Raw genomic sequence first — 27,374 nt, 5'->3', positions numbered from 1 at the left:
GATGCGGGTCTGACGAACGAAGATCTGTTGGTTGAATTCATGACCGACTTGAAGAAGTCGAACTTGGATAAGCTGCATATTCATCACCTAACGCTCTTGGGAAAGAACAAAATTTTCCTTCAAGCTACGAAAGTTTTTCTGAATGACCACACCGCCTGTCTAGTTGCGAATCGAGTCGAGGCCGCCACGCGTTTCTCTTACTGGGACGCGGACAGCGTCGTGCTGTACTTCATCGACGAGTTGAACGATTCCACGGTGAGTTGGTCCTTCGCTAAATTGCCCAACAGCTTCGGCTGCAGGACCTTGTTAATATCAACCAGCGAGAATGTAACGTACGAGAAAATATCCACGTTTATGAAGACAGCTAGAAGAATGAGGCTGAGAAACGTGTCGTTCGCACGTCTCGACGGTCGGGAAATAAAGATATACCGGGAAGAATTGGACGGAAAATGCCGACTCGAGGCGACGGTGACAAACGTGTGGACACCGGGAAGTGGTTTTTCGAATAAACGTTCGGTGTTCGACCGTCTGAGCAGGACCGTAAATGGACTCGGATGTCCGTTGATTGTTAGCACCATGTCCATAACGCCGACGATGATCCTGCAAAGCGACAGGAATAACGTGCCACGGATAACGGGCGGCATCGAAGGACACTTGATCCTGATCCTTGCTAACCAGATGAATTTCGTGCCCGTCCTAAAAGTACCGTCCGTCAATGAGCAATGGTGGATCGCGCCCAACGGCTCGATTCTGGGCATCGTTGGAGAGGTGGCCAAAGACAAGGCGCATCTGGGGATCGGACAGATAAGGCCCACCCTAGAGAGAGCCGAGATCGTTGACTTCACTGGGCCCTATAATCACGAATGCATAGTATGGACTTTGCCAATGAAGACCAAGTACAACGACATTTTATTCTCGGTGTTCTCACCTTATACTTGGACTCTGATCATCCTCACCGTTCTATTCACCTGCTTTCTGACTCACGTCGCCTCGAGGCTGGAGACACGTAAGTCGCCAATTTGCACCCGTGGGTTTCATGGAAACGAGAGCTTTGCGAGCTGCACCTTGAGTCAAAATTTAGACCCTACTATAAGCCTGCAGGTACTAAGCAGAGCCTTAATTATTTAGTATTTTTTGGTCTTCACGCCCTATTCAGAACCTTAAGAGAGCTATCTTTTTCATAGTTGGACTACTCGTGGACCTTAACGTCCTGTTATAACCTATTCTGGTACTTTATGTGATATTCCTCTCATATGAGAGCCTGTTTAATGTCTTAAGGTCCTCAAAGAGTACCGCAGTAGCGGCTGGAGTGGTGATTATATTGTTATACTTCCTCGGAATAATTAGATGCGATAAGGGATCAAGGTTGCCAAAGTATAATAATCAGAACAGTAATGCGTTATCCATTACCAAAATAATAAGTAATGTCCCAAACCTAAAATTTTTAATCACCCGAAAAATTAAATAATACGATTGATAATTGTCAGAGTATGAAAATTGAATTTGAATTACATTAATTATTACCAAAGCAATGAACATTTTTTTCATCGAATGTCTGGAAGTATTGATCTCAATATTCAATGTTCAAGTTAGTCCTCCACAGTATTGCAGGCGTACACGAGGGTCTACATTTGTTTACAGGAAACCACCGTCGGTGTCACCTGACGATTCTAGACGTGATATCCCTATCACTGACCTACGCGATCCCGCGTCAGCCAGCCGGTTTCATTGGGAAACTATTCTTCCTGCTCTACCTGAAGTATTCCCGAGTAATATCCACCGCATATTCGACATCGCTGGCCTCTGTTTTGGCCACGTCAATTACCGCGCCTATGATCACCGACGAGAGAGGGATCTTAGACGGAGGACTTCGGACCGCAGGAACGCAATCCAGCCGTCACATGCTGGCCGATCAGATCGACCCCAACAGCACCAGAGCCGAGTTGCTAAGTCGGTTCGAGGTGATAACGTCGATGGGAGAAGCCTTGGGGAGGTTATCCGCGGGGGAGAACATCGCGTACCTCCGACATTTATCGACCATAAATCAAGCTAGGGCTACGGATTTAAGTTTAGGAAAACCCATGACGTATTACCCTTTACATGGTTGCGTGATTTCTTACAGCGCTGTAATTGTCACTCCGAAGGGATCTTCTCTGACGGGTGACATGAATAAGCTACTGATGCGGATCAGCCAGTCTGGTATTTACCAATACTGGATGCATATAGATAAAACAGCTGGATTGATTGGTGAAAGATCGTATACTCAGAGTGGTTACTTCTCGAGTTATTCATTGGCTCGACTGAAGCCCATATTTCTTCTCTACTTGTTCTGTCTCATTCCAGCCGTCTTGACATTCACTGCTGAACTGATCGTCTTCAATTTGCGAATTAATGCCCTCACCCGCTAGAAAAACCATTCCGGTATAAGAACGGAAAGATAGTTTGAAGAATTTCATTTGCAAAATAATTTCGCACAATATCGATATACAACCAAGGCTGCTCGAAACACATATTTGTCAAGCAGTATACGTTTCACTTTTTCAGTTCGGCTGTCAGTTTGTTTGCACGCGTCTGATACGGCTAGCGATTTATTAGGCTAAGTTACTGATGGATTTTCATATTTATTCCTTGTCCGATCTAGCAGCATAAAAAAAAAAAAAAAAAAAAAAAAAAACCAAGCATTTTGAGACTCGGGAAGCAGAACGATAAGCTCACTCGCAAACAAAATTTTACCGGCGTCTGTTCAGCGCTAATTTTACCGAAATAAAATTTTTGGTAACCGAGTCGAAACTGCGTCATGAATTTCTTCAACTCCGTAATTCTGGTCTGTGCAATTTTCCACCATGCGAATTTACCCGGAGCTTATTTTCTGAAGAATAAAATAATTCCTCCGACAATCGACGTCGTCACAACAAAGATATTCTTTGACGAGTTTAAAATTATACTAGAGAAACACGATCTGTGGCACTTGGCGATCACGGGAGCATCGGAGGATAGGATGGGATTGACCAAACTGTTGTTGGAATACTTTCCTTCGATCCTGACAATCAATAGCGAGAGCGAGGAAACTTTCACGCCAAAATGGTTCGGGCCATCAAATGCTATAATCTGCTTCCTTGGCAGTGTGAGCAGCGACTACGTAGCGAAAGTGGTGAGCAACCTATTCAGCTTGAGCAGAACGCGGATCTTCTTGATATTCGGAGGGCACGTCGACGTCTACAGCATCGAAATGGTGCTCCGCGAGATGTTCGTCAGGAATAAGAGATTGGCCGTTTTTGTGCACCACGATAAAGATTCGGTGAAACTTTACAGCTATCAATTACTTGATAACTGCTCGATAGAACTTGGAATAATCACTGACTGGGAGCCCGGTCGTGACCTGACGAAGCTAGACGAATATGAGAATCACTTACTCGACTTCCTCGGGTGTCCTTTACCCATCGGTACCGGGAACTCACCGCCGTGGATGTATCTCGAAGAGGACGATAACGCCGGTGTCAAAATCAACGGGGGAACCGAGGGTAACTTGATTTTAACAATTGCCGATAAGATGAACTTCACTCCTTTGGTGCAGTCCTTCGATAACTCAAAACCCGGGGAAAATCATGATAGAGACGCAATTTTGACGAGATGCGTATCCGGTGACGTCGGCATTGGCATCAATCAGATACGACCGACTGAAAGAGTTGTCGCCGATGTTGACATGTCGACTACGTACGGACAGGAGTATCTCGTCTGGTACGTTCCCCGAATAACGGAATGGCGACACAGCATCATCGCTGTAGAGTTCTCGTGGAAAATATGGGTCCTGATAGGTCTGACCTTTCTCTTATACTCAGCCATCACGGGTGTCGTTGGTCATTCGTTTCCTATGAACAGAGGTGGTGAGTATCGCGCGTGATGATAACGACGTCGTTTCCTGACAGATTAACGTGGATCGCTCTGGTATTTACAGGCGAGCGAAATGAGCAGGATTGTTCGAGAATACTTTTGGAGAGCGTTGGAACGACTTTGGGAAGCACGATAATTCGCTGTCCGGCATCTAAAGCAGCCCAAGCTCTGCTAATAATCTACCTCTGTTATACGATTGTGATAACAACGGCGTACAAAACATCCCTGGCTTCAATACTGACAGTGGATAACGGTGACTTGGCGATCGTCGACGTCGCGGGGATTCTGAAGGCGAACCTGACGATAAAGGGTCACGATTTCGGTCTTCGTATACTCGATGATCAAATTGAGGAAGACGACCTGATGCCGGCGGTGATAAAACGCTTCGTCGTCGACAACGACGCTCCGAGAGCCCTGCGACAGGTCGAGATCGACAAGAACCAGGTTTACCTCACCACATTCTCCTATCTAGCCTATCACCGGAGAATAGACGCCAAACACCATACCGCGGTCTCGTACGACGTCCTGGACGACCACGTCCTCACCTACAGCACTGTCATGATTTTCCAAAAAGGATCACCGATTACTGCACGGGTGAGCATGATAGTCCAGCGTCTGATGGAGACTGGGATCTTGGATCATTGGAAGCGGAATAACTCGATATGGGACCGAATTGATCCTGGATCGGCCTCGTACTCGGTGACGCCGAACACGATCGGAGAGCTGCAGAGATCAACTCGTGAAAAGTTTCGTCAGATGTTTTTCTTGTACCATATCCCAGTGATTATTTGCGCTCTTGTCTGGGCGGGGGAGTTACTGGTCTACAAATACCGCTGCCATCAAGCTGGGAGGACTCGAAGATCGTAGAGAATATAAGTATCATACGATAACACGCACTTTGGGGTCGAATTCATTTGCTGTTTCGTGAGTGATGCTTGTTTTCGCCCGTTTCGTTCTATCCAAGTCCGACAGTGTTTGATCGGTGTTTGAACAGAATGACACCTGATTTTACATGGAGATACGAGTAACGGTCAAAACAACGCGCCTGTTTGCGCTTGGCTTACTAAACCATTGTTTTCTTCCATCGCTCCTTGCACACTGGATTTTACAATGTATACAACAACATGGCACGCTATGATAAGTAGGCACACAGTTGACTAATGAGAGTTTGTTTCACACAAGAAACAGGAAAACGAGACCAGCTTGGTGAAAAGTCAATACTCGGTGGCACTCGCGTTGAGATTACAATAATTTTTACTACATCCAAGGAATGAAAGGAAGTTCGCTTCGTTCAAAAGGCGGTAGTATTTTCCCGTGACTCGTTTGCTTCGATAATAAAGTGAAACACTTCTCCGTACATCTCAGAAAACGTAAACTTTGAACCACCCTATGATCGTGTACCTGCAACGGTCAAACACCTTGAGTCGTGCTTTGGAACGGTGTCAATTTAGGTGTTTGCTCGCCTTCCCGTGACCCTGATTACCAAGTTAATTGATCAAATACGAATCCCGTAATTCACCGCCAAGTCAAACCTGTCGAATGTTATTTATCTTGCAACAGAACCTGCAAGCTCGTGATTTGTAACTAATCTTATAGCACCGGTTTTCGTCAAAGTAAGCCCACAGTCGACTCGTGCAGCCGAATCGTAAGTAGTGCAACGGCCTTAATCGCGGCTGAATAAAAAAGAGCAATAAATTTAAATGAAATGACGACGTTAGTCAGTAAGAAGAAAAAACTGATCCTCGTCATTATTATTCTGAATATTATGTCGGAGATTGAGGCGTCTCTGTCAGCCGAGGACAGCGGGGACATAAGATTGGAAAAGCTGTTGACCGAATTTATGACCGACTTGAAAAAGTTTACCTTGGATCGAATTGCTAGCGACCACGTGACGGTTTTGGGGAAGAACAGTATCTGTCTACAAGCAACGAAAGTTGTTCTGGAAGATTACACACCGTGTTTTATCGGTACCAACCCAGAGGCCGTCATCCCTTATTCTTATTCCGGTACAGACAGCGTCATATTATTCTTCGTCGACGGGTTAAGCGACACGGCGTTGAAATCGTCCATTGGTCAGATATCGGCAGTCCTGTCCCGCAGGGTACTGTTGATATCGGTCTATAACACAACGTATGAAACGGTATACAACGCGGTGTTAAATGCCGAACGAAGCAAGCTGTGGAACATGCTCTTCGTACGCTTGGATAACGCCGGAGAGATGAAAATTTATAAAAATGTCGTAGGACCGAACTGCTCACCTCAGGTTGTACCGCTGAATGCATGGACGCGAGGAATTGGTTTCTTGAAAAACAGCTCGGTTTTCGAAGAAGAAAACGTAATCATAAACGGACTCGGTTGTCCCATGTTCGTTAGTACAATGAATCTGATGCCGACGATGAAATTGCGTCGTGGTGTGAACGACACTTCGCGTATAGTGGGTGGAATCGAAGGGCACTTGATCCGAAGCATTGCCGAGCAGATGAATTTCACACCAATCGTTAAGAAGCCGTCGGCCCCCGAGAAATTCTTGGTACTTCCCAACGGGACGTTTATCGGCGTTATTGCGGATGTCGCCGAAGAGAAGGTGCATCTTGGAATCGGACAGATACGGCCTACCTTGCGGAGGGCGATGCTCGTCGATTTCACGGTGCCCTACAACCACGAATGCATCGTATGGACCGTTCCAGCGAGGGCGAACTACGACCCCAACATTCTGAGAGCGGTGTTTTCCCCCGCCGTTTCGATCCTGGCTATTCTTTCGGTTCTACTTTCAGGAGGCCTGAGTTACGTTACCTGGAAATTGAAAGCAGGTAAGAGCGTGTATGGTATTTTGAAATTGAAACAACACTAGCCAAGTAACACTGATCTGCAAAAAAAATAATTTAATACAGCATTTATTAAAAAAAGGATTAGACATTAAGATCGTCAGAAAATCTATCTACTAATATAATTCTAGTTATTTGATAGTTTTCTTTCTTTTTGTATCATCGATTGAAGTTTCACGACGAATCGACCAACAAAACTGTACAAGAATTTCTTCTGACCATTTTCCGTTGTATCGTCTTTTTTCTTCTTTCTATCAGTTCGAACTGGTTTCGTATGTACAAATACTATTTGAACAGATTAACGTAGTGTTAATGCAAAAACAAAACACATCAAAATCCTGAACCTATAATATATACGTGACAGCAAAAAATGGAAAGCATGTATAGATTCGGTACATTTGAACCTTCGTATCTCTACAATATATACTTTTTTTTTTAAGCAAAAGGATTTAGTTACAGACCTGTGTAATTACTGCTTTTCAGAAAACTGCCGCAGTCCTGATTTCGACCTCTTCGACGTGATCTCGGTGTCCCTGACCCACGCTATACCCCGTCCCCCGGCCAGTCTGCTTGGTAAATTGTTCTTCCTGTTGTACCTGAACTATTCCCGAGTGTTGTCAACGGCGTACTCGGCATCCCTGGCCTCCATCCTGGCGTCGAGGACACCGATGCCGACGATCGTCGACGAGAAGGGGATCCTCGACGCGGGTCTTCGCACCTCGGGGACGGCGACAAGTCGCGATATGTTGGCGGATCAAATTACCCCGGAAAGCGACAGGGCCGAGCTGCTGAATCGATACGAAGTTATCACGAGGGCTAGCGAAGCTTTGGCCCGGATATCAAGAGGCGAGGACATCGCGTACCTCCGACACTTGTCCACCATCAATTACATCACGGCGAGGTACGTAAGGGCTGGTAAATTCCCGACGTTTCACCCTCTGCGGGACCAGTGCGTCATCTCGTACAATTCGGTGATCGTCACGCCGAAGGGATCCTTCCTCACCGACGAGATGAACAAGATCATAAGGCGGATAACCCAGTCGGGAATCTACGAGTATTGGACGAACATCGACAACACGGTTGACAAAATCGTTAAAAGACCCTATTCTCACAGTAGTTACACCTTGACTCAACTGCAGTCGATATTCGTACTCTATTTGTTTTGTCTCGTTCCCGCTTTCCTTGCTTTTATCACCGAGCTGATAATCTCCGAGATAAATATTAACAAATGCCGCAGCTTAACAGCTTCTGCGGTACGACGACGTAAGGATAGATAAATTCAATAAAAACAACGTCAGACGAGAGCTGAGGTATTGTTGAAAATTACTGTAACGTTGTCTATTCTTCATAACTATGGCGACATTATATTGTTACAAATCGTACGTAACTTACCGTAAATATTTTTGCCGATATCGCGTGAATGATTTGGCACGGAAAGCTTGTTTTCCCACCTTTCTATGGGGTGGTAAATTATAATGCGATCGCAATTTTTGAAGAATCATTGATTCGTACCTTGCAACAGTTGCACAACTTGTATTGTTGAGCGACAAATGACATGGGCGAGCGCACGAGCCGATTTCAGCGAAAGTTTCGAACACGAATTAGTTGAGCGTAACAGTCACCGTAGTTTCACAAGCCGTTTGTTAAAAATAAAGAAAATACGATAAGAATGAAAAAACAGTTTGGGTGGGGGAAGAAATACCTCTCAAGCGTTGAACCACGTATTTCATTCGGTGTGTTACAGAATTGAGTGAAAATCTATTGCACATAATTCACCTCGTAACTACAAGATTTGAGTAATGCAAACCTTATACATATAGTTTTAGGCATCTGCTTACAGCTGCATTAATAATCGTTGAGATTCAAAATATTCTGATTAATTTTCTGTCGTAGCTTTGAAAAAATTAAAGCACATAATTGTTGTAAATGCGAATGATGTTCGAAAAGAGGCTTCTGTGTTTGGATTGTTGAACATTTTTCGTCGACATTTGAGTTGTTTTTTCGTGTACTTTAATTAAACGAAATTCTTTCCATTTGTAACTATTTACGTTTAACCCAATTACGGTAATTATCTGGTATGCCAATTCGTCACTATTTCGTATATATTCTACAAAGTTGTGGGAAAATATACTTGATTACAAACCGAATAACAATTATATCGATAATGTAACATCTTACAAACTAAATAACAATGGTGCATGATCGGGCTTGAACAATTAATTCCCTTCTCTTCTTATCTGTATGGGTAAATAATATGTTAAGCACATGAAATTTTCTTGAGTAAATCGAAACTCGACTATTTCATCGAAGTTTTTTCAAAACGATATTTATGCTCCATACGTGCGAAGCTCGTAAAATTTTATTACATTCATTTATTCAATTAATTGAATAATAATTTGCAATTTTATTGCTGTAGCCTGCAGCGATATTCGTAACAAGCATAGGCACGTTGATTAAATTTTCACGACGATCTCTCACGTTAAATCGATCCTCAAATAAAATCACCACTTATATGGGAGAGAATTGCGTTACGTTGGACAAGAAAAAAAAAATTAAAACAAAGTACAAATACACTCAGCGTGAATCACATTTTATAATCTAACAAGTTCATCGTCGCAATAATGTGCAATTTTTAACCGGATGCGACAACCTCGTCGAATTCCGCCTCGTGTTCGGAAGTGGTCAACATATAGCGGGGCAAAGTCATGCCCAGGGCTTTGTCGAAGACGGGTTTAGTCTCCTCGTCAATGTCGTACGGGACGGTCTTCTGCTCCTCGTTTTCCTGCACCTCGGTCGGATCCTCGAAGACCTCTCCTCTAGGATCGCTCTGCTGTTCCTCGTTTTCCGTGGCCGAAGAAGCGGCGTCGTCGAGGTATAAGTACTTGACGGGACGAGTTTTCCTGGTCTTCCTCTTCTTCGGGGCAAGCGGCGAACCGTTGCTGCTCGACTTGACCACGCGATACTCTTCGGGTAGACTGACGGAAGCTGCGGCGGGTGCGGGGTCGAGCTGGTACTGCTTGACTTCGTGATAGGCGACCCGGTCCTTGGCGGGTTCCTGTTCAGCGACGAAGATGCACTCCTCCTTCTGCATACCGTCGTCATCGATGCACTGGTAGCAGGTAAGTTTGTCACGAATCACCTTCTTGCACTTGGACCTGTCCTCCTGTTGGAAGTCGCTGAGCACCTTGGCTATCTCCTTCTTCTTCTCCTTTGTGCTAAAGAATTGAACGTCGACGTTGACGGGGTTCTGAACACCAGCCTCGCCGCTTGATTCGGCGACTTCCTTGCTCTGCGTCTCGCCGCTTGTCACGTGCGGCTTGTTGTCCGAAGCATCGCCGTAGCTCCCGCGGTCATCGCCGTACGACGAGGACCCGGAGGACCCGTAGTCCTGGCTCTTCTTCTCCGCCGGATCCGGCGATCCGAAGGACTTGGCGCTGCTGAACGAGAAGACTTTGTCGTTCGGCTGGTAAGTGTACGAGCACTGTTCGAAGTCGCCGCCGGTTTTCGGGTCCTTGCACACCGTGCACGTCATCGAGTCTTTCTCGACCTTCCTACAACCATCGGTCCCCTTTATCTCCTCCGCTATTTTCTCGGACTCGGACTTGACATGCTCGACCGACGGTCCGTCTCCCGCTACCTTGTACTCAGGGACGTAATCGTAGCTCTGCTTCTTCTCGTAATACTTCTCGGGCTCTTCGCCACCCTGGTACTCTCGGTGCTCCGATTTCTGCTGGGCACTGGGCTGGTAGTAGTCTGCACTGGGTCCTTGGTACCCCGTATAATCGCCGCCCGAATAACCAGCGGTATCGCTGGAGTAGGATGCTGGCGTCTCGGTGTTCGAGGCCTTCTGCGGTGAGGATTTCTGCTCCTGGCCTCCAGGGTACCCGAAGGACTTCTGCCTGCTGAACTGGTAGACCTTGTCGCTGGGGTGGTTGGCGTAGGCGCACTGCTCGTAGCTGCCACTGGTCTTCGGGTCCTTGCATACGGTGCAGACCATCGAGCCCTTGACGATCTTCTTGCAGCTACCGTCGGTCATGTCCTCGGAGCCGGACTCGAGCTTCTCGCTCTCCTCGGATACGAGGGCGTCGCTCCTGTGTTTCGGTACACGTTCTCTGATCGCCGCTGACTGCTCCTCGATGTACTTGTCCATTTCCGGATGCGAGCCGTCGTAGGAGGACTCGACCTTCGGCTGGTGAGTCCTCTTCGTAGACTTGCTTGGTACCCTGGACTCGTCGGCTTGCTTCTCCTCGTCGTGGGGCCGACCGAACGAGCTGGACTTGCTGTAGGCGTAGGCCTTGTCGTCGGGCTGGTTGGTGTACGAGCACTGTTCGTACTTGCCGTTGGTCTCGGGGTCCTTGCAGACCATGCACACCATCGAGTCCTTGACGACCTTGCTGCAGTGCTCGCTCTTCTTCTTGTACTCGGTGGGAACCTCCTCGGATGACGCGGGGACAAAGTACTCCTCGGCGAAACGGTACTCCGGAACCTTCTCCCCGGACTTCTTTCCCCCAACAACCTCAGTCTTCTCCTTCCGGGCGTTGGATCGCCGGTACCTCAGCTGACTGGGAGGCGACTGGTAACGATTCACGGTGAAGCTGGCCTGGGGCTCGGATGTGTACGAGCACTGTTCGTAAGTGGCTCCGTTCTTCGGGTCCTTGCACTTGTAGCAAGTCATCGCGTCTCTGCGGTACCGCTTCTTCGTTACCTTGTTGTTCGGCACCTTGTTCTTCGTTTCCTGGCAGTAAGGCGCTCCGGACTTCATGATTATCGACTTGTATATCTCAGGGTCGGAGTCCGTCAATGTGTAGAAGGCGGAAACGGCCTTCTTGAAGTACAAGTTCTTCTTGTCCGGCGCTTCGTTGGTGCTCGCGGTGAAGTAAGCTTCCACCGGGTCTTCGTACGCTTCCTTCGAGGCTTTCTTCGTCGGTTCGTGGAACCCACCACCACCCTCCTGCCGCTTGTAGGGACTCGAGTAATCTTCGAAGAACCATGGCTTCCGGTTCGGCTCTTCAGCTCCGTCGAAATTGAACACGTTGTAACGCTCGTAATGGTAATTAGCGTTGGCCAGTGACATCAAACCCGCGAGGAACACCAACATCTGCTGAAATTTTTACAGTCAACGATTCACGCGCAGTTTCAAGGAATGTTTCGATCAGTGGAATGGAATTATAGTTTTTATTGTTGTACCGAACGGTGTTGCTTGAAAAACAAAAAGAGGCGTTTGTCGTGCATGCGATATTTGAAAACGCGGTGTCGCTTCTTACCTTGCGTAGAAGTCCCATCTTGACCGATGGGGAATGGTTCGTCGTCTGAGACACACGAATGATTATCTTTACCTCTATAGTAAACTTGTTTGCTGATCCATATCACTTCTCACCAAATGGCTAGCCTGCTCCGTTCAATGGCTTTATATTGACTCAACGAAACGGAGACGGGTTAATTCCCCCACCTGGGAGGGTCCGCAACACTGGCAAAAGTATGACTTGGCTACCTCTCGGGTAAAAGACACCGCATAGCCAGCATCTCAGCCATGAAGAATTAGAATTGCGGTGCAATCGGGGGCCTGTTACCTAAACAAATCCGTTTTATATAATTTCATCCTGCAGCGTCGAAGCCGCCGATGATACCGCAGTTGCACTACGAGCAACGATTCCCACACATATACATACCCGTACAACTTTCTACGTCAAACAATTAATACTTATACTTGTTAATCTAATTTTTTAACACTCTTCGTTTTTTTCCCCTTTTAAATCCGCGGCTACGATTTTCCGCGTCTTCCGAATTCTTCATCGCGATCGAGCCGTTGGAAATTTCGCGATTGTGATTCGTGTCCGCAATAATAATTTCGTTAGCAATATCGCTAATCACTCTCCCCGCTGACTGTTGGAGAAGGAGACGACGACAGCTCTCCGGTAATTATTGCAAGGAGTAATTCTCACGGGTTGTATTTTACGTTTATCCTTCGTTGATAGATATAGCGATTATAAACTATTCGCACGGTGTGAAACGAGGTTCTTGATCCAGCTGCACCACAATCGGCTTCGATGCGAGGAAAAACTCTCGGTCGATCGTAACCGCGTTGTTACGTATTACGTAGGTGATTCGAGGCTTTTGTTGAATTTTAACGCTGCAGCAATAACGTTATAGTAGGGTACACCCAGCATTGTCGATGCATAATTAGGCTTTCATTATTCGTTTAATATCCGCAATGTCAAAATAACGCTCATTTTCTCCCATACGGCGTGAAAAAAATTAAACACATTTTACTTGCCAATACATTTTCCGTACCCTATTTCAATTACGTAGATTGATTTACGACTTGCCAACGTCGTTTTTATTATTTTTATACAAATTTACGATTACGCAACGAAACTACCAACATAAATAATCCCCAGGGGAAGGCTCGTTTAAATTTTGAAAACCCGACCGTCTTCCACCCGCAGGTTCAGGCAAATCCGAGACCACGTTTATTTTATCTATGTCATTCGGTCAGCAATGCGATTTTAATTATTTACTGTGCATTACACATCGGGATCTGGGAGTGACATTTCTGGAGTGAAACGGCGAATAACGATAGCCGGCGACAAATAATGTATTAAAAATAGTTGTATATTCAACACGGGACCAAGGCGGTGAGATTTTTTATCTTTCACTTCTGCGGGTTGTATTTCGTCATAGAGATCGAGAACTCTTTCGTTTAAATTTCCGCAGCTGGTCGGTTCAGTCACTCTTTCGATAAGTTTGCGCGTACATATTTCATCGGAGGTGGCTGCTATCCATAAGAAAAGCGAAACACGAATGCAAGGTGAAAGCGTCAAGAGAGCATTGGCCTTTTAACTAACACCCATCCACCGAATTGTCTCACGCAAATGCCAAATAAGCGAAGAGAAAAAACCACCAAAAACAAAAACAAATTCGATTGAAGAATTTGACGTTATACTCAAACAACGCCAAAGTGTCAATCAGTCAAACATAACTGCATTAGGTATGCACCTTGAGCTGAAATCAAGGTGCGAACCTCGTATTGAAAATTATTTGCAATTTCACGCTAATATTGAACGATTCCGGTTCCCTTCAATGATATTTACGTGACTTAGAGTCATTTCCTGATAAATTTTGATGGTTTCGTTTGATGTTTAATAATCTTACGATGATTCATACGAACCAAAATAGCCCAACAGCGATTCGTATAAATTTCTAAACACTTTTGAATGCAAATATCACGCAACTAGGAATTTTTTTGCGCCTCGTGTCGAACTACGCCTCAGTTTCTCACAAACAATGCACCGCCCATCGATTGTATACATAGTTTGTATATACGCATTACGATCGTTACCTCGTTTCTAATTTTTTTATTCCGTACTTCTTATCACTGTAATTTGTTTTCTTGTTCCCTCCTCCTTTTCTTCTTCGTCTTCTTCTTCTTCTGCTTCTTTTAAAAAGTAAAGCTACGGGTGGATGGATCGATGATTGGGTATAATCTTATAGCCGAAGAAAACTGTGAGATTTTAGCAACCGCAAGCTGCTGGAAAGATTCTTTTCGCAGTCCAGCGGGTGTGAAAAAACAACAAAAAACAGAAGAGCAGGAATAAAATGAAAAAGAAACGCTCTTCAAATTTAATTTCCACTTACCGGAATTAAACTTCTACTGGCCAACTAATGCGATCCTTAATTGGCAGTTTTGCACAATGCTTCGATCTCGCGAATTTAAAATTTATTGTCTCGATCGTTCGATCGGCAGTTGTAAAGTCAATCGGTAAGCTGCAGTAAATGAACAATCCTGTCACGACTGACTTCGACAAATGTATTCACACCGATTACATTAGTCAACTTATTTGTACGCATATCGTGTACAATATTATACGACACATTATGCACTCGTTTATGTACACTCGGCTTCAAAACATTACACGTTCAATCACTTAGAACTAATTATTATGACATAGTTCAATCATATGTTATTTATTATACTTGTACGAGATTCTCTATTAAGATCGATTTTCCAATATTGAGACGATACTTTTTCATGTCCAAAGAAACAAAAATAATGTCGAATGGAAAATTTTCTTTGAAATCGTTCGCGAGCTTAACACAAATTTACGATAATCGTGTTTCTCTAGAATTTAGGAAAGATATTCATGTCCTTCCGACAAGTGAACGGTAGAAAATTTACGGCTATTGCTATCAACGAACAATCATTCGACGCGTGATAAAAATTCGGTGACGTAATCGGAAAACCAAAGTGAAAGGGTAATTAAATCTACGCTCAACTTTGACGCGATTATAATAGTTAGTGGGTATTTAAAATGAAAACCCCGTCCAACCAAATTGACTTAAAGTATCTGCTGACTAAAAACATAGCCACGGCTGTGTCTCTTTTTTAGCCAGAAATCTCTTGTGCAGGTCGGCACGACAGAAGGTAAAATTGGTCCGCTGATTGATTCGAGAGACCGCGGAGAACGACGAAGAACCGAACCAGTAAAAAAAGTGCCGAATGCGGATCCGGTCAATTAGGTATCAACCAAGGAGTACGCACTGCAATTTGTCGAGAGTCGAACCGAGTCTAGATGCAAAAGCTTTTTGCGTCGAGAAGGCAATATTAAAGAAAAAGAATTACGGCAAAGAGAAAAAATGAAAATTATAAACCTGGCGACAGGTTGTACCTACTTGGCATTATTCCTTGAACGCAAAATGTCTGGGGTAAACGGAAATGTGGGAAACCCGGGGCTGAATGTTTTTCATCGGCCTGTCGACGAGGGAAACAACAGGCGCCGGTTTCATCTGGAGGATCGGTATTTTTCGTGACTTAATCACCGCCGGCGGCTGCTCTTTTCGCGAAACTTTTCGCTTACGGTAGAAAATCACCTCACCGGCTAGAGTGATCATCGCCAAGGCCAAGCCGAATAGAGTAGCTATGAAAACTCCGCCTGAAACGGAACGAGCAAACGGGTAAATGAAAATTAATAGGCTCAGAAAGAGTGGAACTTTATTATCGTCGAATACTCACCCAAACTCTCTAACGTTATTCCCTCGCTGTCGTCGGAATTCGGACAGGATTCTCGGAGAGACTGATTCCAATATTTCGATGACAACGTCTCGAAGTATCTGTCTTTTTGTAGGTCTAGTATTCTGAAATATTCTCATACGGTTCGAATTATTTTCGGTAGAATTATGGATTTTCAAAGAAAGCGAACCTTTCGATCATTGCCAAAAGCCACGTTGAAGCCAGGACGAGTTAACATGTTTAGAAAAGAAATTTAAAGGGTAAAAAAGTAATTCGTATTTTTGTTCTTCTCACCTTTTGCTAATCTCTTCCTGAAGATGACTTCCCTGCTGAACAGCTATCGCGTATGGCTGCTCGGCAAAAACTTCCCCAACTTCGGTCAAGTTGCAGTTTTTCGTAACCTCGTATTTAATCTCACCCGAATCGTGGATGAAAGCAAATTCCGCATTTTCACTGTCGATTACCTGCAGATCGTAAGCAATTTCAATTATTTAATTCATTGAACCGCGGGTAATTTGAATACACACGCACAGCAGGAAGAGGAATGATTCGCTAGTTTAGAAAAATAAACAAAAATTTGATTACACGATGCAAGATTTTATTCACTAATCGTGGAGGCAACGGAGCTTAAGGATGTACTGGGTATACATACTCAAGCAAGATTGAGTCTCGTTGACAATATTAAATACTTTATGATAAGATTGAAGTCGCAAAAAAAAATTTGACGTAATAAGGACGATAAGAAAATGAAATTCAAATAATAATTATGCCCAAGAGTTGACGATTTGAAATTTGGAAAAATGGTAGAAAAATCGAAAGTATAGGATACGTTTTCATAAAAATGTTGTACATTACAATTAAAAAGTTTCAAAAAAATTAACGAATTCATTTCAGATGAACACATGACAGAAAAACACGTTCCCTAAAAATTTTTCATACAATGTTTTGCTTAAACCATTTATTGATAACTTTTGGGCATTATTATTATTGAAATTTAATTTTCTTATCGCCTTTGACGTGTTCGATTTTTTTCCGATCCGTATCTTATCACAAAGTATTCGATATTGTCGACGAGATTCACTTTCGCTTGAGAATCTATAACCAGTACATCCTTAAGGATCGTGAAATATTTCTTTAAACTCGACCCGAGAAAAACGGATTGCTATTGTGATATAGATACACAGAGAAATCGCGCAGAAATCGTTTATGGCCAAAAAAGACGAAGATAAAACATTCGCCAGAGAAACTCAGTAATAATTCATATGATTCTGCAGAGTTGTTTTACGTAGATATGCATAGACTGAGGTTCTATATTATGCGGTAACCCGAATATTGACGATAACTCAACAACTATACACAAGCCAATTATTATGAGGAGTGAATAATTCACCTTCTGAAATCCGGCACGAGCGCTTTCGACTGGGCCAGCCTGTGTGATGGCCTGTAATATATGGCCGTATTGTTCCTTTATCGGGTAATCCCATACTCTGTATTCCACCTGTTCGCTGGTACTGTTTAGCGTTATCTCCTTCCATACTCTTGAACATAACAGGCAGCAATTACCCCTCGAGTTGTATCGGGTACGTACACACACCGTTAATTATTATTCACTGTTACAACGAACGAATAGAATACACGGTGAATTCCACACTCAGGCCTAAGTGTATCAGGGAATTACTTTCACCGGTAATAAATTCCTCGTTCGTTGTTAAGTCAGAACTTTTTATACCCTATGCGACGTGTCACGGACTTGATCGTGCGGTAATTCGCAGCTTTATCAATTATATCCACCTATTGTAAAACGAACCGGAGAAAAAAAAACTGGAAGAAAATTTAATTTACCCCGGCGTTTCGAGCTATTCTATCAATCATCAATTATGGCTCTATAGAAGTTATCTCCGTGCGGTGCATAATTTTCCATAATATTACAGGTATATTATGCTTACGTGTACAATTTGTCCTCGGCGTTTTTCATGTTTATGAAGTACTGATGAACGTGCGAATTTGCAAGCACAGTGTAATTTATACGGGACTGTCGAGCCAGCTGCTCCAACGACTGCACCGGGGACTAACGATAAGCAGAGAAAAATTATGCCAAAACTGCAGTCAATTTAATATTCATCACGCTGCCGCAATTTAATCCTACATCATCGCAACCCGCATTGCGGTACCGTATTGCGGGTTGCATTGTCGATCGACATGGCGCGATTGCAGTTCCTAATTAACGATCTTCGGTGTGAAATTAATTGCGTAAATGTTTTTTTTTTCCATAAAAAGATCGGTTTTATACTTTTTTAGAATTCTGGTCCGCTTGAACGGTTCGGGGAAAAATCAGCGCGTACAGTACAAAAATTTACACGGTCAAATAGAAAAAGGGAGAAAACGATTTTAGAATTTCGCATTATTCTGCCTGTACCTGCATTCTTTCGACGGTCAAAAAGGCGGCCAAATTCGCTGTGAATGTAGCGAGCATGAGAACGACGAATAGCCAATAAGCGGCGACCAAAGTTCTACCAGAAAGAGCTTTCGGAGCTTCGCCTCCGCCTTGAGGTGTGAATGACGTTAAGGCGAACCAGAAGCTCTCCTTCAGGGTGAATTCCCTGAGGAACGAATAGCGAATGGCTTATTATTTACTCCAACTTTTCAAGTTTTCACCCGAGGCGCATTTATGGTAATCGTTTATTCTGTACATTTCGCAAGCTCACCTGCACGGATAAGGGTAGAGATTTTTATTATTGCGCGCGCTGTAAGGCGAGTACTTGTCCAGCAGCCAAATCATTATCCCGGTCACAGTCAAAGCCCCGACGATGCTGAGCCAAACCTCGAGTCTTAATACGGTCATGAATTTGAACAACGAGGTCTTCCTCACTGGTTTCCGAATAGCTGCAAGTGAGAATTTGTGATTTACTGTTTAGCGTGAAATTTTTATTTCAGAAACTTTCATGCACTGATGTAATGGAAAAGGAAAATTTTCGTCGGCGAGATTCCACAATTTACAGCCTGACTTCGCATGCAGCATGGAATAAATGCAAGTCAATATCAGTTACGACTGATCATCAAACTTTGATGAAATTCATAAACGTTGATCGATTCTTGTGACATTAAACTTGAGTAACATGCAGATTATGTACTTGCCGATTAGGATTCCCGACTGTTCGTAATAAGGCGCTACGAAATCTATTACTTCCTCCCTTTCCGACGTCATTGTGAGCGGCGCTACAGCGATGTCGATTTCCTGTCACGGAATGATAATGCGGAATTAAATATGGATTCATTTTGGCTCGCTTCACTTGAACGCAAGACCTACAATGGCTTACAACGAAACTTGGAAAACGATTGATGTAAAAATTAAACCAATCGACGAAATTTCTTCACAATTCACGGAGAAAATGATATTCTGTAAACGAATTTTATTCCATAAAACCCCCGCCGTAAGCACGTCGTTATGTAGTTACTTGTGCGGCTAAATTGAATCCCATGCCAATTGCCAAGATAATGCTGTACATCCTAATTTGTGGCTCACAGTCTGCGGCTTATGGTCCAAACGAATTTATCTACTTAAACTTCAACGTCCTACTGCAATCAGCCGGTACTCACTGCTCCAGTTTCTCCAAACTGCTCTTCTCTTACGATCCGTTTTTCCCCAAATTCTCTCTAAGCTATTTTATCGAGATTCGCAGAGAGAGAAAGAGATAGATAGATAGGTGTTTATTACATCCATAGCGATGTTGCACATAAGTACGTAATTACAGGAATTAACACGCGATACAGCAAGAGCAGAAACATAAAAGCAAGTGAAACAGAGAGAAGAGAATAACTTAAAATAGGTCAAATCAAACAAAAAACAAAAATAAAGAGAATAAATTAAAGTAGATTACAATTGAGAGTAGAATGGTAGGTTAAGACAAGGGGTGAAATGAAATAGAATTAAAGTAAGGTTAAAGTTAGAGATAAAAGGTAGAGTAAAATTAAGAGAAAAACGAAACGTGAGAAATGGAAGTGAGAAAACTGGCTACCAAAGCAATGATAGGGATGGGACGAAAAAAAACGCCATCACTAAAATCAACTCACCCCGCGAAGCAAATCTCCGACTATCCCTGTCCATTTGCCGTTCTGTAATCTCTCCCCGAAACCTCCGCTCGACGGTATCACCAATTCGTAATCGAAGTCCATCGTCTCCGCGAGTTTCTTCATCAAATCGATGCAGTATCCTTCCCACACCTCCTTGCCTTCATCGTCCAAGACCGGCTGCTGGGTTTCCACGTTCTTTTTCACATAAGACCAAGGTATCATCTGCAATAACGACAAATCGTGAACGTAATTGTCACCGTTATCTTCATCCCGGAGGTGAAATATTCAGAAACAATTATATATCACCTGCGCAGTACCGATGCGAAAAAATCTCCTCGCAGGTGTGATTTCCATTCCCTTATCAGTCGTTATTTTGTGCTGCCTGTTCCATTCGCCGACCTTCTGCAGGCGACCCTGAGTCAGTGTTTTCAGCTCGATCTCCGCCCGATAAGTTATCAAATTCCGATCGGGCAGGTATTCGAAGGTGTGATTGGTGCTCAGTTTCTATTAGGACAGAAATGAATCCGACGTTTGTGTTTACGGTGTAATAAATATGCGGATTCAATAACGCGAAAGGAAGATTTTACTACCGTTAATAAATTCTTCTTGAAGGCTTCGACGGTCGTGTTATCCGTCGAGACGTCTTCCTTATTCTTGCAATTAATTACCTTCGGCTCAACTGTGACCCCCGATTTTTGAACCTCGCTCATCACGCTGACCAACAAACCGATCAAGCGTTTAAAGTACCGCGGAAATGTCTGGAATTGGGAACGACGATTTCACAACGGTAGGAAAGGAAATAAAATAAAACAAGCAGCGACAAGAAAAAGAAGACGAAGAAGCAGTAGAAGTAGTGAGAAAATAGAATGTAGAAGAGAAGTATAAAGTTGCTCCCAGTCTCATTCACCAGGCTTTGATTATATCATTACGTACGGATAAAAGTGCAGTGCGTTTGTTCTCCCGCCATATTTCTTTTTTCTTTTTTCTTTCTTTCTTTCTTTTTTTCTTTCTTTCTTTCTTTCTTTCTTTCTTTTGCGTTGGTACAGTGAACTGTTTCGACAAAGAAGATGAGGGATCGGTGGGACGGGTATATATTACAGGCAGGCACTCCGATACTCGCGGAGAGGTAGGTTTCGGTCTCGGTCAGTGATTTCCCACTTGCCTGAAAGTCATTCGGGCAGGTGCATGGTGACTCTCCGATCAATCTACAGCAGACCTCGTTCTTCATTGTCAGGATATTGATGGAAACGTTCAATTCCAAATCGCCGGCGATGTATCGGAAATCTTGGTAATTGTAGTCGGTGAATACAAGGTTCCAAGTACCGTCTCTTCTCACCAATCCGCCATCGATTGCCTGTACATCGCAACAACACAGCTTTGTCGTTAACTATAAAACGACTCTTAGACAGGCTTCGCGATAAATCTCATCACGAAAGACTTAAGGAGTTACATGGGTTTGGAAATTTCGAAACATCTGTTTAAAATTTTTTTTTGTCTTTTTTTTATCCTTTGTTAACTACAAGCTATACTCACCTACTAACAGAAAATATTTGGTTTTTTGATTTCAGATGAATATTTTATGAAATATAGTTCAAATATTGTTTTTTTCATACGCCTTAAGTTTGAATCAAATAATTCTTTCATTATGCTTAAAAAGTTAAAGAAAATGCTTTTTTTTAAATCTTTGAAACCCGTATGTAACCCTTTAAAGCTCTTCGGAGAATCCTGACCACGGATTAGGAAACCTATCAAATCTCGACGTTCCGTGTCGACGTGCACCGAATTTTCTTCATCTCGTACAAACTGTGGAGAACTTACCGCCTTGAACAACGTCTCCATGTTCGCGGACGTCGCGTAGATGACGTAGTAGGTAGGAGAGGGTCGCATGGCTCTGACCTTCATCGTCGAGGCTTCGTTAAGCTCGTCCAAAACTACGACTCGAATGATGGAGTACCCGATGAGGTAGTAAAGGGTCTGGTTCAGTTCTGCAAGAAAAGAGTAGAAAATGAGCGGCAATTCAAAAAACACGTTACAATTAAACAACGCACACCTTTTTCAGTTTCGAATATCAACGCAGCGTCGGTCGCGTTTTTCGCCACCAGGAGGTCGTCCATCGCCTGGACGAAGGGCGTCAGGACAGCGTCTCCTCGCACGTAAGCTACCGCCGAATCCGCGGCTATTTCGCGAATCCTGTTCCAACCGGTCCAAGTCATGTCCAGGATCAAACTGACGCCTCGGTAAAGGACGGCGCAGGCTATTAATTATTTATGGAATTCAATGGCTTTTAGGATTCAATGGCGAGTCTATAATACAGGTCGATAAAAAAAACAAAAAATCCATCTTCTATACATCAAATAATAACCAAAACCTTCATTTATTACTTATAAAGTTTGTTTTTGTTTTTTTTATCGTTGATCAATAAGTCTTGAAATTTTTTGTTGATAGCTAATACGGATGCCTATTCGACAGAAAAAGGTGAAAGTTTTCACCAAGATGTGATTGACTTTAACGATATCAGGGGGAGCATGGTGGGAGATTACGTTTCGGGTTTTATACGAGAAAGTTCATACGAAAATAGAAGAATTATGAAAAATATTAACTGTTAAACTTTGTTTATAAATTCTTTTACATTTGTAGTTTATTATTAATTGTTGTCGTTGAATAAAAGTGATTTAAATGCGAAACCGAAGTTTGATTAATTCTTATTTGCAATAAATGTTTGAGAAAATAGGTAATTTTTGTAAAAATCCGAAATATCAGTCTGTTTTCTACAAAACACAAAAACTTTATTTCATAATACTATTTTTTTTTTATTCATTAGTTACGGGCAGAAATCAAAATTCGACATCTAGGAGCCGGACTCCGGCTTGCCGATTTCACCCCATTCCTCGTACTAAAATGCTTCTTCTCTAATAATACGGCTACGGATGTGAAATCGTGCAGGCGGTAATGAGGTGGGAAGAAAGCGTTAAAACCGACCTGTGTCGTAGCTCTCATCTTCGTACACCCTGTCGACCTCGACGGTTGAGACGTCGACCTTAATAATACCCTTGCCAAAGTCTCGCTCAGCGGACGAGACGGCGTCGTTAACGAAACCGTTGATGGACGAGTCTGCTTCCTCCATCGCGATCACTGGAGCAAGTAATACTCGGTTACGAATGTATAGATATAGTTTGAGAGGGGTATGCAGATCAAAGGATCGGGACCAGGCATCGACATTGAACCTGCGGCGAAGAGTTTCTTCAAACAAAACCCGTCGAGTCTTCGTCTTCGAGTTCGCCTTTAATTACCGACAAATTTACCGTTCAATACACGTACGTAACAATTGAGGTAATTACACGACGTGTAACATCAATTTTTGCAACGCGGTGAAAACGGTTTTAGCATACAATGAGGAGAAAATTATCAATAAGGAGGAAATTATCAATAAATACGTGAATGCCGGCTGTTACGGAAATCCAAGCGACGAGAAGATTTACTCGAACGTTCGTAACGCTGAATTAGCGAGTATTCGTCAGTGAGATATTGAATAGCGCATTCATTATTATTTATCTCTTATAAATCTGTCAAGAGTTTCTCCATGCGGAACTATAATATTATACCTACGATATGGTACTCTGGGGTGGTTCATTTTTTAAACTTTTTTTTTAGGTGCTACTCGATAAATTTATGACAAATACTAAAGAGAAACTTGTCGAGGACATGAAAATAAATAAAAAAAATATTACGATAATTGTTAGCGACCTCTAAATACTTTCCTAACTCCTCCAGGTTTTACGGCAATCTTTTTTTCAGTATTTGTAGCAAATTTTTCGATTGGCAGCTAAAGCGTATAAAAAGAAAAGGTTAAAAAATGAACCACCCTAACGATACTCACTTATTTTTACGACAGTTTGAGTGTTACCGATCGTCGAGAGTAGGGCGATTAGGAAAAGCACGATCCTTTCCATCACAATTTGTTTGGGATGAAGGAGTGAAAAAAAGTAAAAACCGATCGAAGGATGTTCCGTGGAAGTCGGTCGTCTCGGCGAGAGTATGTTCGTCGTGAGAAGGACACCGTGGTTTCCCCGCGTGTCGCGGATCCTCCTGACGCCTGCGCGAGCCGGCTGGATCCTTGAATAATAGATCACCTCAGCCTTAGGTAAATCATATCCTCTTGAAGAAATTTGATTGAACGTTCTTTGTGACCGCCTTTCCTAATTCTCGAGTTACCTTCCCTGCGTCTTTTCTTTGTACATACGTTTCTTTCCCGCATTGTTACACGTATCTATCCACATCGATTTACTTGGAATATATTAGGAAGATTCGAACTCTCGATAACAAGAAAATTTTCACGTGTGGATAATCGCTTAAAAGATTAAAGCCGACACAATGACCCTCACGGAAAAAAAAACCCAAATTGGGTGTAAATTCGTACCCCTAACTTTTTTCTTATTGGAAATTAGCATTATCTGTGAATTGGGGGTACGAATTTACACCCAAGTGGGGTTTTTTTTACGTGAGGGGAGACTACGAATATTCGGTGATTATAACAAGTTGTGGAAAAAATCTTGTATTCTTGTTATGTTTTTTCATTGTTTTCGTCAAATTCATGATTTTTTTATTACCCACTATTTTTTCACGGAAACCTCGCTCGGTTTTGAATTACCATCAAAGGATCCAAAGCTTATTTATTACACCCGTAAGCAGACGTTTACTTTATTTAGAAACATCTAGATACGGCCTTAAATTGCGTTGCAGTCTAAATCGTAAAATGATCGTTACAACTCGTGTGCATACGATGATATATCACCATAATTACACAGGCGATATCAATCGTGATGGAATACAGTAAAATAGACACATGTATTTACGTACGTACAATATTAAACACGTTTTACAATCACGAAGAAAAAATAAAATAAATATTCTATTTGCGAGGTAAATTCGAATATTTGCAAAGTTGCAGCGAGTCGACTTGTTTGACTTGTTTGACTTTTTTATAAATTATATTGTTACTTAGCACGAAGCGAAAGGACAATTTTTAAGCATCGGACGAAAAAATGTAGTCCCATGAATATTTTTAAGAATTTGGGATTACCGGTTAATCGACGACGAGCGTAAGACCGTATATATTATAAATAATGCACGCGAGGCTATAACAACTCGAGGATCGCAGTCTGTGCGACGGTATTCTCATTCTCATTCTAGGGCAGATTATAGACGATAACGTGCGGCTTGCTAATGGCGCGGGCGCCCATTATACAGCGGGCTTTATAACAACAATAGCAAATATGTTCGATATTGATTATCAGACTGGACACATCACAGGTTTCGATTTTCTCTTCGGTTAAACCTTAATGTCATACTATGCACTGGATATTACCTGCCGACATCGGCTCGCTAATTTCCCCCAAAGCACCGCGCGTACGAGAGATTTTGCAATTTTCGTACAAGTTCACAAACCCAATGCATGCACGGTAACATTTTTTTTTTCAAGACGCTACTCGAAAAATTTGTAACAAATATTGGAATAAAAATTGTCGTAAAACATGGAGGAAGTAGGAAAATATTCAGAGGTATAAAAATAAATGAAAAATATTTAAATAATTGGTAGCGACCTCTAAATATTTTCTTACTTCCTCCGGGTTTTACGATCATTTATTTTTTTTCAGTAATTGTGACAAATTTTTCTAGCGGCATCATAAAAAAAATAATTCAAAAATGCATCACCCTGACGTACAGGATTGTAATTTACGATCGATTGATCGCAAGATATGCCGCGACTTGCAGCGTATAGCTGAGATTATTCCCAGGCCGATAATATGGCGCGATTGGTTCGTTACTTTTACGCTTATCATCATTATTGTTATTTGTTGTTATGGTTAAAAAGCGAGATCCGAGGTTGATTAATTTCCATGCTTGAGAAAACAGTGAGTCGGTGATGCGCGGTCAAGAAACAAGTAAGCCACAGGCATCGAGATTGCACTGCAGATGTTCCGAGTCCGGGAGCAGGTGAGGCGAAATGCTTCAATAACTTCATCTCTGTTGTAGTATAAATTTATAGATCCTAGTATTTCGAAACTGTGTATTAAAAGAAGATCGTCGAATCGTGGTCTACGTACCGCATGGTTCGTCTTCTTCATCCCCTGCGCATGCATCTCTAACATTCTCCGTTCCGTGAAACTCGCGACATCTCCGTGCGGATCCGGAAGTTGACGTCAGTGGGCAAATGATATCCTGCGGAATACGAAATGACTAACCAAAAGACGCTTGTGACTCGCTGATGACTCTCGCTCCGCGTCGACACGAGGAAAATGACATACCTACGTGTCAAGGGTCGCATTAGATGCGATTAGATCGTCACTGGCTTAATTGAAAAATTCACGCCACGAAAGTAGAACAATTACCATACATACGCGTTAATGGCGCATCGCGCGTATACATGCACGGGTACGAATAACTCGTCTGGACACACGTAATATCCACACGTACAACGTCTGTACGACTAGGTACGACATGGCTCTAAACAACACGTCGTTGCGTCAGACGAACAATTGCGCCAATCTTACGTGAAGCGAAATTTCCAACAAAATTACACGTCGTTACGTTTCAGCGCTCGAGGATCGACGATTCGAATTGCTAATTGCACGAGCAGGCACGGAATCTCGTCCGTTGTTTTCGAATCTTCCAATCGAACGCCGTCGTCGTTTGTTTTGCACCTTCGTACCGACCGATTTATCCCGGTGCGCCTCCACTCCACCAGTTCCGGGGAGTCGTCAAAGGTCGCGCCACGTTGACCAGGTGGAGGTGAGCCGCGACGATAAGGTAGATAACATTATCGGGGCGCTCGAATCGAAGGATTCGACGATGAAAAATTGGGATATCCGAAGCTGGTTTCAGGGCCAGGGACGACGAGGCTACGATTTTACGTAGCCGGAATAAAAAATGAGTTTTGTTAAGGCGCGTTCACGCTCAAACGCACCGAATTCTTCCTCCCCCTCCCCACCGCCCTCGGGCACATCCGCCGCCGCTCTCGTTGGGTTTTACCGTTCGGGCGTGGGTACGTGTGTAATGTACCTATTTCATTACCGGTTAAACCACGCCTCGTCTGGTAATATCATTAGCGTTGCGTTGTCCGGTTTCATTGATAAATAACTGTAAACCGTCTAGGAAATAGAGAAGCGGAAAGTTGTTTCTCGATTTACAGGGTGAAAAGGGCGTCTTTCGGTATACCCTGCGCGAAATAGTCGCGACTCGAGCAACGCGTCGCGGAATCTTCGATGATAAAAAAGAAATAAAAGAAAAAATAAAGAAAGAGTAAGAAAAAGAAAAAAAATTACCGGATGATCGGATAGGTGGCCGGCCGGGTGTTGGGCAGGAAGGTGTGACGAATAAAGATGCGGTAAAATCGAATCGGTCGGTCGGCGGTGTTCGGGCGGTCGGTGTAGCCGGAGAGCAGTCTCGTAATTTTCCGTCAGAGTTCGGGCGTTTCCGTCGATGGCCTGAAAGCCATTCATTCGAGTCAACGAGGCTCGAGCAATCGAGGCAAATCGGCAGATGTGGCCAGTTGGTTCAGTGGCGTGTGCCCGAATAGGTGA

At 43.3% G+C, this 27,374-nt stretch overlaps 2 protein-coding genes across 2 annotated transcripts; one reads left to right on the top strand and one right to left on the bottom strand.

Moving 5' to 3' along the window:
• The first annotated feature begins 4,583 nt into the window (after nt 1-4,583).
• LOC107221153 lies at nt 4,584-8,605 on the top strand. The gene is made up of 2 exons (XM_015660051.2): nt 4,584-6,701; nt 7,200-8,605. The coding sequence occupies exons 1-2, from the start codon at nt 5,597-5,599 to the stop codon at nt 7,991-7,993; spliced, it is 1,899 nt and encodes a 632-aa protein (XP_015515537.2). The 5' UTR covers nt 4,584-5,596; the 3' UTR covers nt 7,994-8,605.
• Nucleotides 8,427-27,325, bottom strand: LOC107221151. Its single transcript, XM_046738329.1, has 19 exons — nt 27,117-27,325; nt 25,899-26,013; nt 22,774-22,926; nt 21,845-22,048; nt 21,613-21,779; nt 20,726-21,148; nt 20,385-20,552; nt 20,101-20,298; nt 19,795-20,016; nt 18,859-18,958; nt 18,429-18,606; nt 18,140-18,323; nt 17,670-17,791; nt 17,114-17,261; nt 16,018-16,187; nt 15,727-15,848; nt 15,396-15,646; nt 11,981-12,082; nt 8,427-11,817 (listed from the first exon to the last, which is right to left on the bottom strand). The coding sequence occupies exons 1-19, from the start codon at nt 27,291-27,293 to the stop codon at nt 9,349-9,351; spliced, it is 5,673 nt and encodes a 1,890-aa protein (XP_046594285.1). The 5' UTR covers nt 27,294-27,325; the 3' UTR covers nt 8,427-9,348.
• Nucleotides 27,326-27,374: the final 49 nt, after the last annotated feature.

Source organism: Neodiprion lecontei, chromosome 1 (genome assembly GCF_021901455.1).
Source record: "Neodiprion lecontei isolate iyNeoLeco1 chromosome 1, iyNeoLeco1.1, whole genome shotgun sequence".
Classification (NCBI taxonomy): domain Eukaryota; kingdom Metazoa; phylum Arthropoda; class Insecta; order Hymenoptera; family Diprionidae; genus Neodiprion; species Neodiprion lecontei.
The sequence above is the reverse complement of the archived record's forward strand: the minus strand, read 5'-3'. Positions and strand labels throughout refer to the sequence as shown.

Coding starts and splice junctions, on each gene's coding strand:
- LOC107221153 (XM_015660051.2), top strand. CDS start 5,597: ATGACGACGTTAGTCAGTAAGAAGAAAAAACTGATCCTCGTCATTATT. Junction 6,702..7,199: donor TACCTGGAAATTGAAAGCAG/GTAAGAGCGTGT, acceptor ACTGCTTTTCAG/AAAACTGCCGCAGTCCTGAT.
- LOC107221151 (XM_046738329.1), bottom strand. CDS start 27,293: ATGAATGGCTTTCAGGCCATCGACGGAAACGCCCGAACTCTGACGGAA. Junction 18,959..19,794: donor TCGGAGATTTGCTTCGCGGG/GTGAGTTGATTT, acceptor ATTCCGTGACAG/GAAATCGACATCGCTGTAGC. Junction 18,607..18,858: donor ACAGTCGGGAATCCTAATCG/GCAAGTACATAA, acceptor TCTCACTTGCAG/CTATTCGGAAACCAGTGAGG.